At 41.1% G+C, this 23,234-nt stretch overlaps 1 protein-coding gene across 1 annotated transcript; it reads right to left on the bottom strand.

Annotated features, from left to right (window-relative positions):
• Positions 1-18,754: 18,754 nt before the first annotated feature.
• LOC113343869 (F-box/LRR-repeat protein 12-like) lies at positions 18,755-19,853 on the bottom strand. The gene is made up of 2 exons (XM_026587971.1): positions 19,830-19,853; positions 18,755-19,420 (listed from the first exon to the last, which is right to left on the bottom strand). The coding sequence occupies exons 1-2, from the start codon at positions 19,851-19,853 to the stop codon at positions 18,755-18,757; spliced, it is 690 nt and encodes a 229-aa protein (XP_026443756.1).
• Between the last annotated feature and the right edge of the window lie 3,381 nt (positions 19,854-23,234).

The raw sequence follows: 23,234 nt of genomic DNA, 5'->3' as shown, positions 1-23,234 counted from the left end.
GTTTCATCTTCAAAAGACGCTATCAAAGGTCTTCATCCATTAATGAGAAGATACGCGACTGTAGCAAATTCTGATAACCGAATTAGGTTTTGAATTTCAAAACCAAGAAAATTTTCTACGAGACGCTGTCTCGTACAGGAGGGGCTACCACCCCCCACCCCCCGGACAGCGGCAAACAATATTGAAAATATCCCACATATTCTTGCCTATGACAAATCATCCAATGAAAAATGTATCTACAATAACCTACTCCATATTCGCCTCTCTTTGTATTCCTTTGGAGGGTGCTATCTTGGAACTCTTTCATTTTTATCTTAATCTTGCCTTTTTTAAAAAAGATGTATCTAAATTAACAATTCACCGATGATACTAGGATGGGTCGATAAACTTGTTGTAGTAGCATAAAACCACACACTACATCCAACCAAGTATAAGATGATTTAACACAAAATGAAGATAAAAAAGCAAATGTAGACACAAGGATATACGTGGTTCGGTATGATTACCTACGTCCACGGGGTGAAAGGATGAATGTTCTTATTTCTCTTCTTTGGTTACAATTTGTTCTCTCCTTCTCAAATGGTGAAGCTCTCACAACTCAAGTATGATGCCTTGTTTTTCTCTCACCTTCCACCTACCTCTCTCTCTCGGCCTGCCCTTATATTTATAGGCCAAGGTCGACATACAACAGAATTACAATGTTGGTCATATTACATCAATTTAGCTGTTCCCTATCGGACCTTCACTGCTCGCCCGACTTTCTGGTTTGACCGATAGTTCTTCACCCGAAGTCGAGTCTTAATCGTCCGGTTAACACGATGTCGCCCTTCTCTTCTTCTCGTTCCTTTGTTTGACCATCTCCCTTCGTCTGACCGAGTGCTTTCTGATTGTTCGCCCGACCTGTCAGAGGATAAGGATCACGTCACATCCGACCCACGTGATACCTCGCTCCTTGAGCCGTCTGGTTCTATCTTGTGCTTCGCCGCTCTTTGTTCTTTGGTGTATCATATCTTAGGATCTTTCCACCTATCCCTGTGGATTATCTACACCAACATTTATTCCCCTTCTTTCGCTCGTGTGCTTGGCACGAGGGAAAGAAAATAGATCAACCTTCCCACGTCCTCGAGCATGCCGAGAATTCCGCTATGCAGTCTCCCACTAATTCTCCCTTTATGACTTGTAACCGTTGTTGTCGGTTGAGGCGCTGCACCCTATAAATACCTACCTTCATGTCTCTTTCCTTTGCTCGCCATTTTCAGAGAAACCGAGTGTTGTTCTTCTTTTTTTTCTTTTCCTCCCACTTTACCGACGCCATTAATTCCGGTGATTCCCTTATCTTCTCCATTTTCGTCTTTGCTGTTTTTGTTGGTGAGGTTTGCGACAGTCGTGGTTAGTTCTTCCTTTTGCTTCTCTCTTCACCAACGTTCGTATCTCTCCGTTCGCTTTCTGCCATGGATACTTCTTCTCCGTCAATGACTGAAAAAATGTGTGTGAGTGATACCTTCTCCGAGAGCGATGTTGTTTCTCTTGATTCCCTATTTTGGCTTGAGAGTCCTTCCCATCACGATTATCGTGCTATAAATTCCCTTTTTCCTGATGATTCTCCCTCTTTTTCATGTAGGGCTGATAAGAGAGTCTCCAAAGACTTGTCTGATGATAAGTTTATTGAACAGTTGAAGGAAGAATTCGGTCTTCACAACTATGAAGTGACCCTAGTCTCGGGCCAGACGGGTGTGTTGAAGAAGACCGATGTCGATAAGCATGAGCAGTCATCTGAGGCGGTCATCGTCACTCATGGGCAGTTGGAACTTGGCCTTCACTTTCCTCTATACAACCCTGCCATCCCTTTCTACTATAAGGTATTGTCACAGCTTCGTCCGTATCGGGCCTTGACTCAGTGGAATGGCAACACTTTCCGTCTGATGAATGAGTGGAGAGACCGAGGCGAGGGCCGCGGATCTACAGCCGATTGGTTGACCTATAAGCCTGGAGACGCTCCCGATTACACTTCTGCCAGTTTTATCGTGAACTCCCGGAGCGGGACATCTACCAATGGCGACCTTGCTGGTTTTGCTGCTATCCCTCACCGTCAGAAATCTATGCCCGAGGGTGTTGACAGATTGATGCAAGATGCTGATCCCCTTGGTAAAGGTTCCAACAAGCGTGCTCGCCACACCAATGACCCATACTGGGACCGAGTTCCACTTCTTGTTCGCGGCCAAATTTAGCATGGTACCTTTCCTCCTCCTCAATTTCCTGCAGAGCCTTATCCATTTTGGGTGATTAACGATGATAAGGTATGTTGCTTTCTTTACACTTTCTTTGATTCATGTTGTATCGACTTGGGGTACTGATTACTTTCTTGTCGTAGGTTAAGCCTCAGGGCGAGCCTACCAAATCGGCTTTTATTTCCAAGAAAATGAGCGCTGGCACAAGGGTAGAGGAAGATGTTGTGATCGATATCCCCGATCAAAATCCCTAGGCGCGAGTATGAAGATGTTGGAGGGTCCGATATTGTTGGTGGTGAAGGTTTGGTTCCAAGGCGTAATCCTCCTCGGGGAAAGGTGGCGGCGAAGGGAGTGGTGCTGAAAAGCTCAGACATTGTGATCGATATCCCCGATCAAGAAGATGAGGACGATATATTCGGGGACGATCAGCTGTTTGATGAGAATGCTGGTGGTCAGAAGGAATGGAAGGTTCCTGTGGAAACTGCTATTATGACTCCTATCGTGCAGTCTGGAGCTCAGGGGCCGACCCATACATCGCTCCAAAAGCTGCCCCAGAAGGATGTTGGGTCTCCATCGGGTGTTCTGACATCTTTTACCATATCAGGCCCTATGTGTGATTCTCTTGGCACATTACACTCGGAGGAGTTCGGCTCCTATACTGATGAGCAGATGATTGTTGTCGTGCCCCTGTATCCTGACATTGCGCCGATCTTTGATAATCTGGTAAGTGGTTTGTTTGAACTCTTCATTTTGATGTTTTTGGGCCTTACTAATCTTGTCTTGGGATGGAATTTGTAGGCGTTGAATCGATCGAGGTTGGAGGCTGCACTCCGCCGACAAGAGATTAGGAAGTTGGAGGTTGCTCTTCAGCAGGAGAAGGAACGATCTCGTGACCTGGAGATCAAACTCGCCGATGCTCAAGGTATATTGTTTACATAGTTGTGTTGATTGAGTTCTTCGTACCAATGTCCTGAGTCAATTATTGTTCTTCTAGCCAAAATATCTAGTATAGATATAGACGCTTCTTCGGAGTATATGGGATATCGAGAAAGATCATGTGGAGAATCTTTGACAACGAATTTCCAATAAGGATGGGAAGATAGACTGACAGGAGGCCGAGATCCAGCAACTTCAAGAGGAATTGGACAGATATCGCCTGTTTGAGTATGTCCCCGGGGAGATAGATAATTTACGGGCTCGCTTGGGCATGTTTCAAAGACTTGCTGGTGATAAAACGTTACTAGTCGATAATCTAGAGAATCAAAATGGTTCCCTTAGGCTTCAAAATCGAGATCTTCATGAAGATCGACGACGAATTTTGAAAGAAAAAGTTGTGGCCGAACAGTCCAACTGAGATCCTCTTGAAAGGACCAAGGGTTTCGATAAGCTGTCCAGTGACCTAGAGTGGACCCAAGACCAGTTATCGATGCTACAATTGTCATATAGTCGTCAGAGGGCCGAGTGGAGTGATCACAAGAAATATTGACCTTCGAATGAATTCAATGAACAATACTATAATGAGTTAACTTTGAAGCTTTCTAAGGCCGAGGATGAGTTGTCCAAGTCCGTGGAGTCGTTAGAATCTGTGTTGTCAACCCTATCAGGTCTCTGGAGTGCATGCTTGGGTGGCCTTAAGACCGAGTTAGTTTGTTTCTTTTACTCCATGTTCTGTTATATTCCGTGTTTAACATGCTTATAATGTTTTGTTGCAGCCGAGCAGGGTCGTGCTAAGGATCTAGAGCGAGATGTGCACAACCTCGGGCAAGAGGTGGAGCAGTGGAAGAAGGCTGAAGGCGAGATGAAGGTTAAGCTCCAAGACGCCGAGTCGAGGTCCGAGCAGCTTTCTCAGCAGATTGTGGACGAGAGAAACGCTCATCAGAGCGAGCTTGCTGAGGCGATCAAGGCCGGTGTAAACGAGTACATCGCGCTAAAGCGTCGCGAGGTTGCTCATAGGAAGGGAGGGGCCGGTGCTGTTCCACCCAAGAGTTGATCACGCCTTTTGTAGTGTTGCGCCACTAATTTTCCCTTTGTTGCGGGTTGTAATTCATTTGAACACTTGTCTCATGCTTCTTTGAACAATTTCTTTAAATGGGGTGCTGCGTCGCCAAGCTTGTTTTTCCTTTTCTAGTTTCCTTGACAATTTCCGCCTTTTTCATTGTGTTGACAATTCTCTTGACAATTTCAGCCTTATCTTGTTGTTTATGTTACACACTTGCATTTGATGTCACATGTATTGGTTATTAGTGCCTTTTCTGTCGAACACACTCAACAAGGAGGGTCACCGGGCCCGATGCCATGTCCCAGCTGAGGTATCTCATCACTATGTTTTAGATTCAGTGGAAGGGTTATAGTCTCCCTAGGTCTAGGCCTGATAATCCAGAGTGGTTATCGACCAACCAACTCGGGAAAGTGGTCACGGCTACCTGCGATGGGGGTAACCTTTCATATGTAAGTAGGTTACCGAGATGGAAAAAAATCGTATCTTAACAACCTTTGGTATCTGGCTTCCAACCACCAGTACCCTTAGGCTACCTCGGTACTTGCACACTACCACTGCCCCGAGTATCGAATAGCCAGTCGACTGTAAGTCACCTCGGCACTTCCACACCGGCTTTTTCCCGAGTACGAATGACTATTTGAGTGTAAGTCACCTCGGCACTTCCACACTGGCTTTGCCCCGAGTACGAATGACCATTCGAGTGTAAGTCACCTCGGCACTTCCTCACTGGCTTTGCCCCGAGTACGAATGACCATTGGTCGCTCATGTCATATTTCCTACCCCTCGCGGTTTTAAAGAAATGAATGACAAGTATGTTTACTTGTTTCCCTCGAACCCCTCATGGGTAATAGAGTTTCAAATGTTGAGCGTTCCACGGTTTTAACTCGGGTTTGCCGTCTGGTTTGAGTAATCGATAAGCTCCTTCGCCAACTTTAGACATGATTGTGTATGGTCCTCCCCACCTTACCGCTAGTTTACCGCCCTTTTTTTCACGTTCCCAATCGGCTAGATATTTCAACACTAACTGCCCCGGTTGAAACTCTCTTGGTCGAACTCGTTTGTTGTATTCTAGTTGTAATCTCCTTTGGTAATTCTCCATTTTTTGCAACGCCATATCCCTTGTTTCCTCCAAGTAATCGAGCTTGGCCAATATTAGATCTGCAGATATGTATCGCCTCCGGGCTTCAGTTCTTATGGTGGTATCATTTCTTCAGTTGGTAGTATCGCTTCGGTTCCATAGGTTAGCATGAAAGGTGATAGCCCTGTTGCTTCCCTTCGAGTGGTTCGATAGGCCCATAAAACATTGTAGAGTTCTTCGCACCAATTACCGTATTCTCCAACTAATTTTTTCTTCATATTGTCGGCGATAGTTTTGTTTGTGATCTCGGCCTGCCCATTACTTTGAGGGTATATGGGGGTAGCCTTGCTTTTACTGTTGTTGTATGTGTTAAATAGTAGGTCGATGTTTTCTCCCTGGAACTGTTTTCCATTATCCGAGACGATGGCCGCCGGTACTTCGAAACGACATATGATGAGCTCCCAAATGAACCTGAAGACGTCCTTGTCACGGATATGTCTCAGTGGTGCCGCCTCCACCCATTTAGTGAAGTAATCCATCGGTACTATTAAGTATTTTCTCTGCCCCGATCCTACATGTAATGGTCCCACGATATCGATCCCCCACTTTGCGAAGGGTCAGAGGCTTACTACCGAGTTTAAAGTTATTGAGGGTGCATGTATCTTCTTACCAAACCGATGGCATTCTTCGCAAGCTTGCGCCATTTGTTTTGCACCATCGGTCATATACGGCCAGAAGTATCCCATCGTTTTCTCTATCGCTGACAGAGTTCGTCCCGAGATGTGATTTCCGGCTGCTCCATAGTGTAGTTCATTCAGGATTGTATGGCCTTCTTCCTTACTTAAGCATCTTAAGAGTGGTCCCAGGTACGATTTCATGTATAGGATTCCGCCTTTTAGCTCATAAGCGGCCGATTTGCTTTTCACTTTGTTGATCTCGGGTCGCCCCCTGGGTAACTAGCCTGTCTCCAAGTACGAATGAATCGGCTTTCTCCAATCTCCTTCCGGATATCTGTCGGCCGTGTTGATAGCCACGTTGACGTGCACCTCGGGTGTCTCTAGTATAGATGGGGCGAGGAGTCTCATCACACGAATTCCCTCCACACTTGGGTCTGTGAGATGGGATGCAATATATGCCAATGCGTCCGAGTGTCGATTATCTTTTCTGCATATGTGGCGAAATTTAATGTTGGGGATCTGGACGATATAGAATTTGGCGAGCTCCCAGTACTTCTGCAAAATCGGGTCGTGGATGGCATATTTGGCTGTGATTTGTCGGATCACCAACTGCGAGTCGCTAGTTAGTCTTACATCTTGTAGGCCCATCTCGACGATTAATCTCAGGGCGTGAATCGCATCTTCGTACTCAGTGACGTTGTTTGTTGCCTTAAATTCCAATCTAAACGAATGGACCATTTTTCGTCCCTTTGGTGTGGTAAAGACTATCCCAAGCCGCGATCCATCTTTGTTCGATGCTCCATCGACGAATACTTCCTAACGTGATGGGCTACTTGCTTCGAGTAAGTCGGCCGGGTCTTTTCGATCTTCTTCCATTCCGGGTATGTCCTCGACCTCATCTTCGTCGCTTAGTGGAAAATCTGCCAACAAATCTGCCACTACTTGTGCCTTCACTGTTGTCCTCATTTCATAGAAAACATTGAACTGTTTAATTTGCACCCCCCATTTGGAGATCCTTCCAGATCGGCCTGCATTGTCCAGTACCGCCTCAATAGGTGATTTTGTGAGCACACGGATCCGATGGGCTTGGAAATACATCCTTAGCTTCAAGGTGGAGAAATCTAGCGCTAGAATCATCTGTTCCATCCTTGTATAATTTTTCTCGGCCGGACTTAATGTTTTGCTGATGAAGTAAACGTGATTTTCCTCGTTCCCTTCATTTCGAACTAAGACTGCACTGATAGCATATGAAGTTTCTCCGAGGTATAATGTGAGGACCTCCGACGGCTCGGGTCTTTGTAATACTGGAAGACTTACAAGATGTAGCTTAATATTCTGAAACGCCTCCTCACAGGCGTCCGTCCATTTTAATTTCTCTCCTTTTTTAAGAGTGCTAAAGAAATCCTTGCATTTGTCGGACGACCGAGATATGAATCGCCCCAATGCTGCTATACTTCCGTTCAGCTTTTGTACGTCTTTTATTGTGGCTGGTGACGGCATCTCGAGGATGGCTCTGACTTTCTCGGGATCTGCTTCTACCCCCTTTGGAGTGATGATGTATCCCAAAAATTTGCGCCATGTGACCCAAAAGTCGCATTTTGTCGGGTTAACTTTCATTTTATATTCTCTCATCGTTCGAAAAATTTCCCGCAGGTCTCGGATGTGATTCTTGGCTAGGCGACTTTTTACTAGCATATCATCGACATATACCTCAATGGTTTTGTGGATCTGGTCTTCAAACATGTCGCCCACCAACCTCTAATATGTGGCGCCTGCATTCTTCAGCCCAAACGACATCTTGGTGTAGCAGTATAGGCCCCTTGGTGTGAAGAAGGAGGTGTGTTCTTGATCCTCGGGAGCCAGTGGGATCTGGTTATACCCCGCGTATCCGTCCATCAACGTTAGTGCCTCGTACCCCACTATAGATTCCACCAGTTGATCGATACTTGGGAGAGGGAAACTTTCCTTCGGACAAGCTTTGTTCAGCTCCCTGAAGTCGATACAGATTCTGACTCCTCCGTTTCTCTTTGGTACCACGACCATGTTAGATATCCACTGTGGGTAGTGTGATTTCCTAATTATTCCCGATTCCTGTAACTTCTTTAGCTCCTTCTCGACGGCCGCCTGTAATTCTGGTGCGATTCACCTCATCTTTTTTCGGACTGGCTTGAAGCTTGGGTCGATCCTTAGATGGTGACAGCATACATCCGGATCTATACCCTCCATATCGTGCATGTTCCATGCGAATGCGTCCATGTTTTCCTTTAGCACGGCCACGAGCTGGTTTACTTGTTCGTCCGATAGTAAGGAACCGATCCTTACCACCCTTGGTTCTTCTACAGTTCCAAAATTAATCTCCCGAGTAGGTTCCAGGGACGAGAATTTTGGTTCTGATTCCTTCACCGCCGCTGTCTCCTTTAATTGCTATGAAGGCTCGTTTTCTTGTGCTTCGTAAGTCATGACCGCATGCGAAATAACTCTTTCCAGTTCTTCTGCGACTTTGGATTCTTTAGCCCTTTTCTTCTCTCCCCTTTGTCGTGCTCGCCGCTATTCATTTATCTGGGCATCGACCTGCATGCACTGTCGGGCTACCTGTGGATCTCCTACGACCTCAGCTATCCCCTTGTAAGTTGGGAATCGTAGCCTTTGATGATAGGACGATGCCACTCCTTTGATTCCCGCGATCCATGGTCTTCCGATTATAGCTTCACAGGGCGAGGCGACATCAACCACACAGAATGTGGTTAAAGTATCTAGGTAACAACCTTCATCCGATACCCTTATAGTTACTTCGCCCTTTGGGATGGTTACGGTCCCATTAAAACCGTAGATACGATATGTCGATGGGACGAGTATATCATCTGACAACTCAATCCTTTTGAACGTATCGTAGAAGAGTACTTCGACTGAGCTCCCACTATCTACTAGTATCCTTCTTACCCCTCATTCCTCAATCAGTAGGGTGATAACCAAGGGATCACTGTGAGCTTGGCCATTCATCGGGACATCCTGAGCCGAGAAAGAGATGGGTCGCATCATCCAGGATTCCATAGGCAAAGCTTTTGCTACACTGAAAATTTCCTTCCCATTATGATCTCTTTTGTGGATTCTTGACATGATTCCAGGATTCAGATTGTACGCTTGAGTGGCGGAATGGAAAATCGTGTTGACAAACTGTGTGGATCTGTCGATCCGTACCTGATAGACGGGTGCATCGGGCGCTGCGGTCGTCTGGGCTGGGTGTCGGACGAACTGCCTCAGATAACCATCTCTAATAAGGTGTTGCACGATGTCTTTCACTTCTCAACAGTTATTTGTAGAGCGGCCTCGATATTGATGATAATGGTAATATTCCGGGTGATCCTTGGTCTCCTCGAACTGTACACCTCTTGAAACTGGGTATATGATGTCACTCCTTTTTTTGACCTCTTTGAAGATTTCTTCTAGTGGAGCATTCAAAAGGGTGTATACTCTCGCCTCGTGCCTCGGCCTCTTTCCTTTAGCCACCCATTCCTTCTTCCCATTTCCTCGCGTAGGTGGGATCGGTCTCTTTTCGGGCCGCCTTTGAAATCGTCCGATGTCGACTCGAGCGCCGCACTAGCCTCTTGCACTACCCTATCCCTTGACTCTTCCTGAATTTCTTCTAGGGCGATGAAATGTTCTTGCATTTTCCTCATTTCTTTCAATGTTTGTGGTTTTTCAGTGAACATGGCTATCCATATGGGATCCGACCTCCCAAGTGCATTTTCAAACCCGAATATCTGCTGGTCGACGGGTACTTTCCCAATTTCTGTGCACAAATTTCTCCATCTATCGGTCAATGATCTGAGAGGCTCTCTGAACCGTCGGGCCAAGGTGAATAGCTTGTTGACCATGGGCCGAGGTCTGTTGTTGTGCATGTATTTTTCAAGGAAGGCTTCGACTAGAGTCTCATAACTGTTGACTGTTCCTGGTGCGAGGTTGTAGAACCATTTCCTTGCCTCGCCTTCCAAACTTGCAGGGAATAACTTGCACATTACCACCTCATGGTTTTTCCATTGTATTAGGGACATTGTGTACATCTTCAAATGCTCAACTGCGTCTCCCGTGCCGTCGAACCTTGATGGGAAGGTGGGGAATGTGCACTTAGGTGGGAAGGCCCTTGGTTCTAGCTCTTGGGTGAAAGGGGTCCTCTCGGCCTCTCTTATGACCTCGGCGAGCTTATCTTCTTCGCCGGTTCCTGACAACTTCCTTATCTTTTCCTCTAACTCTCTTAGCTTGGCTTCAGTCGCATTGTCGGACCTTGTGTTTCTCTGTTGATTATTCCTCTCGTGCCTTTCGTCGTCTGTCGATGAATCCTCGGGTGGATCGTATCTTCCGATAGGTGGTATTGGGGGTGGTCCTGATCGACCGGAATTGCTTGGTCCTACTGCAGGTGGTACCTTCCCGATTAGGCCTTGGTGTCCTGATGTCCCTCGGCTAGAAGATCCTCTCGACCTCGACCTTAAGTTCCGTAGCTGATAGTTCTCGAACTCTAGAGCTAGGTTCCTCTGCTGAAGATCCCTTAAAGTCGCCTCTTGCCTTCTTTGGATTTCCATAATTGCGAGCAGTGTTGGATCTGTACTCTCATGGCTAGAGTGACCATTTGGATGGCATAAATGGGCAGGGGTGGTGGAGGTGGTACTGCGGGAGGTATCTGAGTCGATGTCGCCGGATCGATTCCGATAGTTGTTTCTCGTCCTAGTTGTACTCGCTTTAGTCGTTCTTTCTCTCGCCCGAGGGCTTCTTGATACTCAGCTTGTCGTATGATGTTTCGTTTCTGAGCATGCAGGATCAATGTTGCCTCATCATCTTCCGTGTCTGACGCGGTAAGTCCATCTATTTGATCATCCCTCCTTGGGGGCGAGGCGATTCGCTCCAGAGATGATGGGTCACCGTCTCGTCCCAGATCGATCTCCTCGTCCACAGTTGGCATACCCCTTGCAGCAGATCGTGATTCCTCTGGTGGTGGATGCCCGTTACTCCCTTGCCTCGTCCCAGTTACTCCTCCTTGCATGCTGTTAGTGGAGATCGTGCGGTTCCTCAGAGTTCTTCCCATCCCTGGCGTGCTAGCCATCGGACACAGTGTGTCGTTAGTCCGAGAGTCGTCCCTACCTACGTCAGTGAAAATAGACAACACCTTACTTTGACCTGTTTTTGAAAAGTTTCTATAGTACGCACGGGTTTTAGAAGAAAAAGGTGATTGGCACCAAGACTGAGTTTCAAAAGTACGATTCCCTCTGCTCTGCCATGCTGGCCTCGCCAATTTTCCCTGCTCAGACTCTAAGTGTCTCCTTTTAGACGGGTATCATTCTACGTCTCTTTCAAAGTTGCACGACGTCGCTTTCAGTACCACGACTCTGCATTAACTACAATTTTTCCTACATTCCCTAGACTCCAAATCATTAACACCTTGTTCTCTGTGGGTAAAAGGTCCAAATTCCTACTTTTATGAGGCCAGCACGCCACGACAAAAACTGGACTAAGACTTATGCACTCCCTTGGAACTACAAAGGGATTTCTTCCCTTGATTCCTTGGATTCCTTCACCGGCGACCAATAATCTCGCCGTGCTATTGTTTTGGCATTTTCCCCGGCCAACATGGAACCTCAAATAACTTCAACCACACATCGAAGATGTTATTTGGGAGTTTATGGGTATTCCGTTGTTGAACTCGCGGGACAAAAACTAAGATCAAAATACGAAGACAAGTGCGAAAAGTACTATGAAAATGAAGATTAAGACACGAAAACAGACTCGTCTACAAGCGAGACTAGTCGACTGTTCGGGATCGACCTAACTGAAAATGTTTGCTAAAGACTCGATCTTAACAACGAAAACTTAACTATATCAACAATCTTCAAACCAAACGATCATATACAGACTTTCACCGAGCAGAGTTCATCCCATAGCATCAACTAACACACAAAGTGTTTTTAGGAGCTTTTGGATCGTCTCCGTCGGCACATGCAGTCAAGGTATCCGGAGAACTTAGAAGATCCCCTTAGTCGGCGCCATAATGTAGTAGCATAAAATCACACACTACGTCCACGGGGTGAAAGGATGAATGTTCTTATTTCTCTTCTTTGGTTACAAGTTGTTCTCTCCTTATCAAATGGTGAAGCTCTCACAACTCAAGTATGATGCCTTGTTTTTCTCTCACCTTCCACCTACCTCTCTCTCTCGACCAGCCTTATATTTATAGGCCAAGGTCGACATACAACAGAATTACAATGTTGGTCATATTACATCAATTTAGCTGTTCCCTATCGGACCTTCACTGCTCGCCCGACTTTCTGGTTTGAACGATAGTTCTTCACCCGAGGCCGAGTGTTAATCGTCCGGTTAACACGATGTCGCCCTTCTCTTCTTCTCGTTCCTTTGTTTGACCATCTCCCTTCGTCTGACCGAGTGCTTTCTGATTGTTCGCATGACCTGTCAGAGGATAAGGATCACGTCACATCTGACCCACGTGATACCTCGCTCCTTGCGCCGTCTGGTTCTATCTTGTGCTTCGGCGCTCTTTATTCTTTGGTGTATCATAGCTTAGGATCTTACCACCTAGCCATGTGGATTATCTACACCTACACTTGCAAAAGAGGTATAGAAAGAAAAGATGCGACCCAAGGGGCCAAAAGAAATTGTTTAGTATAACCACAAAACAGACAGGCCTAATGCAAAGAAAAACAACCCATCTAGGGCAATGCGCCATGCCTATATATAACATATTCCCTTGTGTCTAGAATATATTTGACTGTTAGACGACGGTGTTCTAGAAGTTCTTCCACCAAAAAAGGTGTTCTAGAAATTCAGTTAATTAGTTGAGTCTCTTCGTCATTTTTTTAAGCAATAAAATTTATTAGTTGAGTTCAAAAGTGAATACAGGAGGAGATGTCTTTCATTAAAGAACCACGATTTGCTTTTCCATCCATGTTGGTCCCTACTTATACATCTAAGTTTTCTTTCTGACGGAGTTTTGCTTTTTGGATAACCTTTCCACAAAACTTTTCAAAAATGTTACCAAAAAAAGCGTGGAATGTCACTGCCGACATGACAAATGGTTGGTCTCAGATCCAGCATTTATCCCATCGTGTTGTCCGATTCCGAGTACGTAAGCCCTCAATATGCAGCAACTCTGACTATGTCAGTTCAGTGGCCAGCGATGAACGGGGAACACGCGGTTCAAAACTTTTCGTTTGATAGACTAGAATCTACTCTTCTCCTCTGAGTTGATTATTACACCCGAGACTACCCACACTTACAAGACTGCAAGTAGCTAGACTATTAGTTGAGATCAGAATAAAAACCAGAAGGAAACTTCAAATTCAACAATGTATTTTTATGCCTTTGAGGTACTCTGATATTAACTTGGTTACTTATTCTTTCGGTGGTGATGAAGGTATATATATGTCTACATAACTTTGTTTCGGAAACAATTGGATTATCTTTGAAAAGTACCATTGACTTAACTCTTCGAACAACAAACATATCGCTCCCCGAACTTAACTAAATAAATCTTAGCCAGTTAGTCTATTGAGTAACAAATCTTTTCGAAGAGTTCTAAGTGTTGCTGGAACAAAGTTATGTAAACATCTATATGCTTCCATCACGCTCGAAGGAAGGAACAACATATATCACCGGGCCCCTCCCAATTTTCAAACTATGGCATGAAAGTCCAAGGCTTTCCGACGCCCAAATCTACATCATTGAACGGAAACCCAGCTATCAATTTCCAAATTTAGCCACAAAGATGTCATGTTATAGCTCTCCTCTCCTACGTGAAGCTCTTCATCTTGCATACTGTGAGTAATTGCACAGTCTACAAAAGATTTGAAGTAATCGTCTTTCACTTTCACCGCCAAATCATGTATTGTCTCGGTATGCAGCGTGGCACTCATTGATTCATTTAAGAGGTAATTTACTCGAGTTGGGGGAAATGCGCATAGCACCAGATTACCATAATACTCACCAGGAACAAGGGGTGTCAACCTTCTTCGTCCATAGACTAAAAAAGATGCCATAATACCGAATTTTTCATTTCGGTCGTTTCATGCTCTTTAAGTCCTCGAACCTTAGTCACTGTTCTCCATAGATGAGCAACCAAGCTTTTGAACGTGGTTTAAGGCCTACGCACACCGTTCACAATATCAGGAACCAAAGAAGAAGATGCCTTACTCATTATCGAGTAAATTTTTGATGGGGCCAAGTTGGATGGGGCATGAGGGACCACTAAAAAGCTGACACATGTCCTATTTATTTTTAACCGTTTCTAACAAATATATATTCTCATTTAAAACACCCAAATTACCCTTTCCCAAATCACTATCGTTAGCTATCCAACTAACCTAAATTAACGTCAGCACAAACTAATGGATCTGAATTGATCGAATGCTTCGCCTAACTATGATCATCCTTCTTGTACATTAACTGTTTTTCTTTGTCATCACGGTCTGTCCTCTCCAGTTTTTTAGCTCTGATTTTAGAGTTTTTCTTGTTACTCTTCACCTCTTTTCGTCCTTACTTTCTAGCTTACTCTTGCTGTTCAATGATCCCATGGTTCTAGTAATCTATGGGGGTGGTGCAGGATGCTTTTTCCCTCCACTAATTTTCTCCAAGAGATAAATCAAGAGCCCATTTCCAGGCTTCCGTTTTGCACTCAGTTCAAAAATTTTGCCATTTGGATGCTTATTCTTATCCTGGCTTCCGTTTTGAACCCCATCAAAAATTTTCTCCTCATTATCCTGGCATCGAGTTCTGGTGTGAAGCGTGCCCTTTAGTGTATCACGTATGTCTTGTTGGAAAACGATTAATAAAATACGATTTTTAAAGTTTTAATAAAAATTATAATTTATTTTTGTATTTTTATAAATGAAAAAAACTTATCAGTCCCACACCGTAAAGTTTCCACTTTTTAGTTGTTTTAAGAGACTATATAAGCTTTTAGTCTCACATCGAGGAGTTCATCTTTTTAAGTTGTATTATTCCATTATATAAACAAATTCACTACTTTTGTAAAATCTATGGGAAAGGGGTTGCTCTATATTTTAGAGGGAGCCCGAAGGGAAAATATTTTATATTGTTTTATTACGCGTTCGCGATTTTCCTTAAGGGTTTTTCGGAGTTATCAAGCTCAAGTTGAGCATCTACTACATATGCTAGTAGTAGGTGTAGTAGGGTGTTTTATCCTGGAGATATCCTTCCTATGACGACTATAGCATCACTCTTGAGTGTAGCCGGGCGCTAATGTCTTAAGGGCAACGTGTTGAACACGTGACTCACTCTGTTTTTCCAAAGTTTTGCCTTGTTGCTGTTGCGGAGATCTGGAGAGCTCGTTCGTTTCATCAAATCGATCACTTCCATTATAAAGGAGCTAAGTATCAATAACTTTTGTTTATTCGATTTTTCCTTGTTTTTGATTATTGCACCCAACAATCTTAAGACATTACAATTTGTAATAATCATGGATGTTAATTGTGAAGTGAAAAAAAAAACGAATTTTTGGTCAGCTGTAGAGTTTCGAATTTATCTCTTAACCTAAAAGGAATTTCGATGAACCCTTTTGAGCTAATTTAGTAGACATCTTGATAGTTACCCACATAAAATTTCAGAATTTTTGGAGTTGTAAAAGTAGTTTTTTGATATTTTACAAAACAGAGAAACGTTTCTGAAAAATTTGTTGTTAACTAAAGTAGTTTTTATGGGGTAACCATGATTTTTTTGATATGGTGATTCAAACGAAGTTTGTAAATCTAGATGTTATCTTCAAAACTCGTATTTTATTTTCCGATTCGGAACTAAGGTTTGTCAGATGTGGTGTATTAGGTGATTGGGAAATTACTGTGTACGTGGTCAAAGTATAAACGAAGATTATGACATGAAATTGGAAAGGGACATGGATACCAGGAGCCTGTGGATGAACACGAGTCTTCCAAAGCTGACAAAGGCGAGATCATCAGCGCAAGTAAACTGTAGACAACATAAAAAACCTTAATAAGAAGAAAGTTAATGCTAATTTAGTTGAAACAAACTAGAACTATGATGTCGGAAGTTATTTTAATAACCAATGTGAGAGACCAGTAGGTGGACTCTGGAGCCACCGAGAATGTTTATTGAAACAGAGACCTGTTCACCTCCTATCAGAGGATAGGGGATGTCGAGAAACTTTTTTTTGAGTAAGTCATCTGCAACAGAGGTTGCATAAAAGGAAAAGGTCGAGCAGAAGCTCATATCTGTAATATTCTCACATTGAAAGAAGTTTTCATGTTTCGAGCATATGCAAGAATCTTGTATCTTGTTCTGTTATAGATGGTAAAAGATTTAATATATTAATTGAATCTGGAAAACTTGTTGTAACTAGGCAGTGATTTATCAAGCAAGAGTTATAGGACTTTGGGTCTATATAAGCTTAACGGAAAAACTGATGAAGTGAACATAGTTGATTCTTGTGCTTTCTTTGTGTGATTGATTGTTTTACATGGTAGACTTGGAACCGCAAACTTATAAGTCAATGCTTAAACTGGCCAGCATAGGCTGCGTACCCAAATTTAGTTTGGATATTGAACACAAAAGTGAAATCTGTGAAGAATCAAAATATGCTATAAAACCTTTTAGTACAAATGTTCAGAGTAATTCTAAGCCTTTAGAATTAATTCAGTTAGGTCTAGTTGACATGAGTTCAACCCAAAACCACTATGGTAAAAGATGGTTTATAACTTCCGTAGATGATTGTTCGAGGTACTATCTTGTATACTTGTTTAGGGTTAAGGATGTTTCCTTAGAAGCCTTAAGATGTATCAACTTGAAGTTGAAAACCAATTAGAAGCCTTGAACTTAACAACCGTAAGGAGATGATAATTGCCATGTTGGTTACTTCAGGATTACCTGCGGCCTTGTGGGGGAAGATAGTCCTCTTAACTAGTATATCCTGAATAGAGTACCCTTTTAAGGATCAAATGAAACTCCATATGATTTATGGAAAGGTAGATGACCTTCTTATGAATGCGTCAAAATGTGGGGGTGTTTGACTAAGATTGTAATTCCTCTTCCTAAAAGAACTAGATTGAAACCAAAAATGTTGATTGTGTCTTCATATAGGGTATGCTGAGTATACTTTTACATGTATATTTTTGGTTGTGCGTTTTGATTTTTTATGACTCTGGTGTGAATTTTATTAAGGAATCTAGGGATGCTGAGTTCTTTGAACATGTTTATTCCAAACATGTACCTCATTAGAGATGTGTTGTTAATCCCCTAGATTTATTTTCAAATAGTCAGAACTTATTTTAAAGGAAGATGAAGTTGATGTTGAGCCTAAGAGAAGTAAAACAATTAGACTTGAGACTTCTTATGAAACCGACTTCATAACATGCCTAGCTTAGTATGAGCCCAAGACTTATAAAGAAGCCTTGATATCTACTGAAACCCCATTCTGGTAAGAAGCTTCATTTAATGAAATGGACTCAGTCCGTCGGAACCAGACTTGGGAGCTTACTAATTTACCTCCAGGGAGTGAGACCATGGGATGTAAATGAGTCTTTAAGAGGAAACGATAGGTAGATGGAACTGTGGAAAAATATTAAGCTATGTTGGTAGCTAAAGGCTATAAACTAAAATAAGGTGTAGATTTCCTTGATTCTTATTCACTTGTGACGAGAATTACTTCTGTTGAGATGCTAATTGATATTGTTGTCATAAACAACTTGGAGATACATCAGATGGATGTTAAGACAACTTTTTTAAAACCGTGAGTTAGATAAAGAAATTTACATAGACCAACCTGAGGACTTTGTAGTGAAAGGTTATGAAGACAAAGTTTGTAAATTGGACGAATCTTTGTATGGTTTTCAAATAAGCACGTAAACAATGACATGGAAAATTTGATCATGTGATAATGTGTAGTGGATTTAAGTTAATGAATCTTACAAGTGTATTTACAAGTAACTTGTTAAGGATGCCTGTGTGATTTTATGCTTGTATGTTGATGATATGCTTATACTTGATACAAACATAGATGTGATTAATTCCACTAAAAACATGCACTGAATGAGAACGTTGACTAGAAAGATTTAGGCTCTTTTGATATAATCTTAGAGATGAGGATTAGAAGATAATCAAAAAATTATAGTCTTAGTCGTTCTCATTATGTTGAATTTGTGCTTATGAGATACAATCAGCCTGATTGTAAACCTGCGTGTACTCCATACGATTCTTCTTGTAGACTCGAGAGAAAATAAGGGTAATGAAATATCTTAATTTGAATACTCAAGAGTTATAGGATGTCTCATTGGCATAGCTATTCATTGAATGGCGGACCATATGGACACAACTCTATCTCATATGATCAGGCGAAAGAAAGATGAAAGAGAACTGATAATAGAATTGAAGAACCGTGAAGGTATCTTTTGCGCGTTACATATGGCTCTAAAATATGGTTCCATATAGAGCGTGTCAAAGTTTCCTTACCTCGTCATATTGAGACCAACAGATGCAAAAGAGATAGCAAATGTAACAAAGCATGCACGTGTCCACGAATTCAAAATCTCAGAGTTTTTGCGTATATCAATATTAAAAAAAGAAATCTGGTTGTTCAGCTATGTTTCTAGAAACTCTATTTTGAATTGCAGAAAAAGAATCTTCGTGCAAACAGACAAGATAACCACTGCAATTTTAATTGGAATATCAAACCAATTAAACAAAGTTCTCAGCAATAGCAAAAAGTTAGGACTTCAAAATTGAAGAACAAAATTCTTCAGGCTTATTTTATTATCATTCTCCAAGTTTCCAACAAATATTCATCAGAACTACACATCACACCAGGTTTTTCGCGCTTGAAAAGCTTAAGAGCAAAGCTGCTACAACTATTGTCATCGTCTACAATTAACTTGTCAAGCTTGTTACACCCATTACGCAAAGCCTGCAACCCTAGATCACATAGCTTTCTGCATCCAGACACGTGAAGGATTTTCAAATTTTTGCAGTGCTGACCGATAGCTTCCCATCCCCCACGCCCTACCTTCTTACAATTCGATAGGTTGAAACACTCTAATGAAGAGCAACCTTTTGAAATCGTCATAACTGATTCAGTATTAACCCATCCTTTCCCAAAATCGTCAGGCGAGAGATGTAGAATAGTAAGCCCACCATCGCTAACTATTGCTTTAACCCCCTCTGGTGTAAGTTCGCACCCACCAGCTCCAAGACGGGTTAAGGTGTTTGGACACTCAAGAAATCCGATACCAGTTATTTTGCTGCAGGAACCAATCCAAAGTGAATCTAGTTCTCGACAGAGAAAAGTTATTCCTGAATCAGTAATTGAGTGACAACGTGAGAGGTTAACCCTCTTTATGGATGGGCAACAGTTTCCCAGGGTCTCTAAACCTTTATCATTAATTTCAGTAGAGGCTAAATGTATATCTGAATACTAAAGACAAAACTAAAGACAATTCGATATCTGAATTCTCATGGCAGAATTCAAAGCACAGAGATTGAACTTCGGATTTATGGAATAATGGCTTTGATGTGACAAAATCTTAAATCTGTTATATTAGGAAGACCACTTAGAGTTAAATATTTGAGGTGTTGGAATCAAGACAGCAACTTACGAAGACCTATGGAAAAGTTTTCAGGACTAATTTCTGAATCTTTGTTTTGAATATCAAGCCACTGACGACAAGTTAATCCAAACGATTTCCAATCATCTTCAGTTTCCAGGAAGTTAAATATAAGACTTAGGCAGTCACCGGGGAGGTTTGTGTTAAAAGATATGGTTTCACACATTTCACCATCGTTGTTTGCCTCTTCTTGTACTACTTTTGAAGTAATGATCTTACCTGACTCTTGTTGGTACTTGTCATCATCGGATGATAAGCTCAATGTTAAACAACGCCAAAACAAAAAACAAAAAAAAAAAAAAAGGAAAAAAAACAAAGAAAAAAACTATGACGCAACAGGGATGGTTACAGAATTGCAGGCATAAGGAAGCCGAGGGGGTTCTTATATTGAAGTTCTAAAATCCTCGGGAGTTCCAAAAGGAAACGGTTTCTGTTTTTGGGTCTGCTGAATATTGTTATTTCATGAACCAGTTTAGTTAAGGGATTGTCTAATTTGGAATGACCTAATCCTTCCGTTGAAGAGAAAGAGTGGCACTTCGGGTGTACTCCCTCCATCCTAGTTTAGATGCCTAAATAGGATTTTGCACAAAGATTAAGAAACACAAAGAAAATAGGTTTGTTTTCCATAATTACTCTAGGTTTGTATTTAAGGTTCCTAGTCTTTAGATTATAGGTTTTTGTTGTTTACTTGGAAAGTTTCAAATAAAAGAAACCATATAGAGAGAAGTATTAGAAGTATGTCTCGAAAATTGAAATACACAACTCTCCATGTTATGGCCTGATTCCAAGATAGGGACAAATAAAGATAAAAGGTGGAAAAATATGAAATATAGCAAGTATTTTAGGACTAAAAAATCGTCGATTTATGCATCTAAACTTAAACAGCTTCTATAAAAGTATCTAGAAATATTTAGAAAACAAATTTATAAAACAATTTTTCAAAATTCAAATAAACAAGCCCAGATTCTTTTACTTTTAGAAGTCAATATTAAATTTAGTTTGTTACATCTATTGTTTGATATGAACGTGATCTGAATATCAACCTCATTTTCATGGAACCACAAAATGAGATTAAAACTGCTTCATATATCTCGGTTCAAAAATGTCACTACGGCTTATTTGGATCTAAGTGATGCAATCCTACCTTGCTACCTGTGCTTCCGGTTCTTGAAGTGAGTTTCTGCCGTAAACTTAATGGGTTCTTGATAGATTCAACGCTTTACCAAATAATCTTCACCAGCAGAGCTTGGAAAAACAACAACAAATGGGCATGGCTCAGCATATCTAACGTGGGTAGTCAAATGAGATTTTTATAGACTTTCATAGATTTTTTGTTTGAGTGACTCACGGAAACTCTCTGAAAAATTAGAAATTTCTGGTGATTGTCAGAGAGTATTTTTGAGAGTCCTTATGACTTGCAGAGAAAAAAAACAAGATTTGTGAAGAGTTTCTGTGATTTATATAGACAAAAAATGTATAAAATGTAACTAACATGTGAGTAGTCAAATGAGACTTCTATAGATTTTCATAGATTTCTTTATTTGAGTGACTCCCGAAAATTCTCTGAAATCTAGAGATTTCTAGTGATTCTCTGAGAGTATTTTAGAGAGTCCTTATGACTTGTAGAGATAAAAAACGAGATTTGTGAAGAGTTTCTGTGATTTATATGTAGAGACAAAAAATGTATAATATCTAACTAAAATTTTTAAACATCAACTGATTTTTTTATTATGCACGTTACAATATTGATAGAAGTGCCATGAATACCTAATAAGTAATAAAATATTTGTTTGTTGTTAGAATGAAGCTCATTCTTGTCCTATGTCTAAGTTTTATGTCATCCCACATTTTTTTTATTTGTTATGCTATCTCATCACTGGTTAGCATCTTTTCGTTGTTTCATCTGAGGAGATGTCTTTTGAAGGTATACACGAGGGGAAGGAAGAAAAGAAAGGAGATGTCCAATATATTTAGATGAAGTCCGTTGTATTACTGCGCAACTGGCTCGTCCCTTGGTCGTCGGCTCAAACGAAAAAAGAGAAAAAACAATGGTCTTACTCTCAAAAACAAATATTCCCTAAATTTCCAAGTTTCCCAAAATATCACCTCTTGAGAAGAGATTTATACAGTTCTTATTTTCATTAACAAATCTCCATAAATCTCTGAAAATCACAAATCAATGACTTTTAATTCTCATTCGAATAACAGGGGTGTTGGACTGACTATTACAAAATCCTAATCCAATAACATGGAGTTATAAGAAATTTAAATAACTTAAGAAAAAAAATCTAACGAATAACCAAACTAGATTAGATACTCCAAACTATTGATTTTTCGACCGCCAAACTGTAAAACACAAGTCTTTGATATATAGAAGATCCAGTGAAGAAAGTTATGAGATTTTGAGACATTAATTTTGAGGAATGTTGACAATTGAGGAAAATAATGGAAAAAAAACCACTTGGGCCTCTCAAGCCCACCGGTATAAACAAACTAAATGGCCCAAATACTCTTCTTTAGGAACCATTTTTTAGGGACCATGGTTTTTTTTGGGACCATGGTCTTATTAGGCCAACCTCCCTATACTTATAAGGGGTGTCCTAAAGTTAGGTAGGTACACATTTACCCTTTACTTTAATTTAAATTAAAACTAACCTAATAACTATATAAATCTAATCATATATATCTAATTTAAATGAATCTATTAACCAAAATCAAAATCAAAATCGAAAACAAAAATAGGGGGAATCAAAAAAATTTAGTTTTGAAACAAAAATTATCCTCTTCTTCTTCTCTCTTTGCTTGACGTTCCTCGTTCGATTGAAAAATGAGTATTAACCATCAAAATGAGTTGAAAATGGAAGTTGCAGAGAGAAGTTCGGCTAGGAATTATGTGAAAAACTTTGTCGAACTAATCGAACCTAATGGAAATGATGAACATGAAGAAAAGTTTGGCTATTTCGCAAAAAAAAATTCCCAACCGAACCTTAGTTCGGTTATGTCGCATAAAACATTTCCCAACCGAAACCTAATAGTTCGGTTAGTAGCAAAAAATATTTCCCAACCGAACCCTAATAGTTCGGTTAGTTGTAAAAACATTTCCCAACCGAACCTTAGTTCAGTTAGTAGCTAAAAACATTTCCCAACCGAACCCTAATAGTTCGGTTACTTGCAAAAAACATTTCCCAACCGAACTTTAGTTCGGTTACGTCGCAAAAAATGTTTCTTAACCGAAATTTAAGTTCGGTTTGTTCGTAAAAAAAATTTAAATTTTTTCATAAGGTCACACCAAATATAGAGTTCGGTTTGATCGCAAGGAAAATTTTCAATTTTTTGTACCGAACTTCTTACTGGTAACTAATCATTACTAATCATTATTAATCATACTAATCACTAATCATTAAGTTCGTTTTTGGTCATAAATTTGGGTAACCGAACTTAATCGCAAAAAAAATTAAAATTTCTCGCAAAGAAAATTTTCAATTTTTTGTAATAGAACTTCTTAATGGAAACTAATCATTACTAATCATACTAATCACTAATCATTAACTAATAACTAATTAATCATTAAACTAACACATTTAATTAAGGAGGTTAAGTTTAGTATTAAGAAAAACATTTAGA

The sequence above is a fragment of the Papaver somniferum genome, unplaced genomic scaffold (assembly GCF_003573695.1).
Source record: "Papaver somniferum cultivar HN1 unplaced genomic scaffold, ASM357369v1 unplaced-scaffold_7, whole genome shotgun sequence".
In the NCBI taxonomy this organism is placed as follows: domain Eukaryota; kingdom Viridiplantae; phylum Streptophyta; class Magnoliopsida; order Ranunculales; family Papaveraceae; genus Papaver; species Papaver somniferum.
The sequence above is the reverse complement of the archived record's forward strand: the minus strand, read 5'-3'. Positions and strand labels throughout refer to the sequence as shown.

Coding starts and splice junctions, on each gene's coding strand:
- LOC113343869 (XM_026587971.1), bottom strand. CDS start 19,853: ATGACAAGTACCAACAAGAGTCAG. Junction 19,421..19,829: donor CAAGTACCAACAAGAGTCAG/GTAAGATCATTA, acceptor TTTTGTCTTTAG/TATTCAGATATACATTTAGC.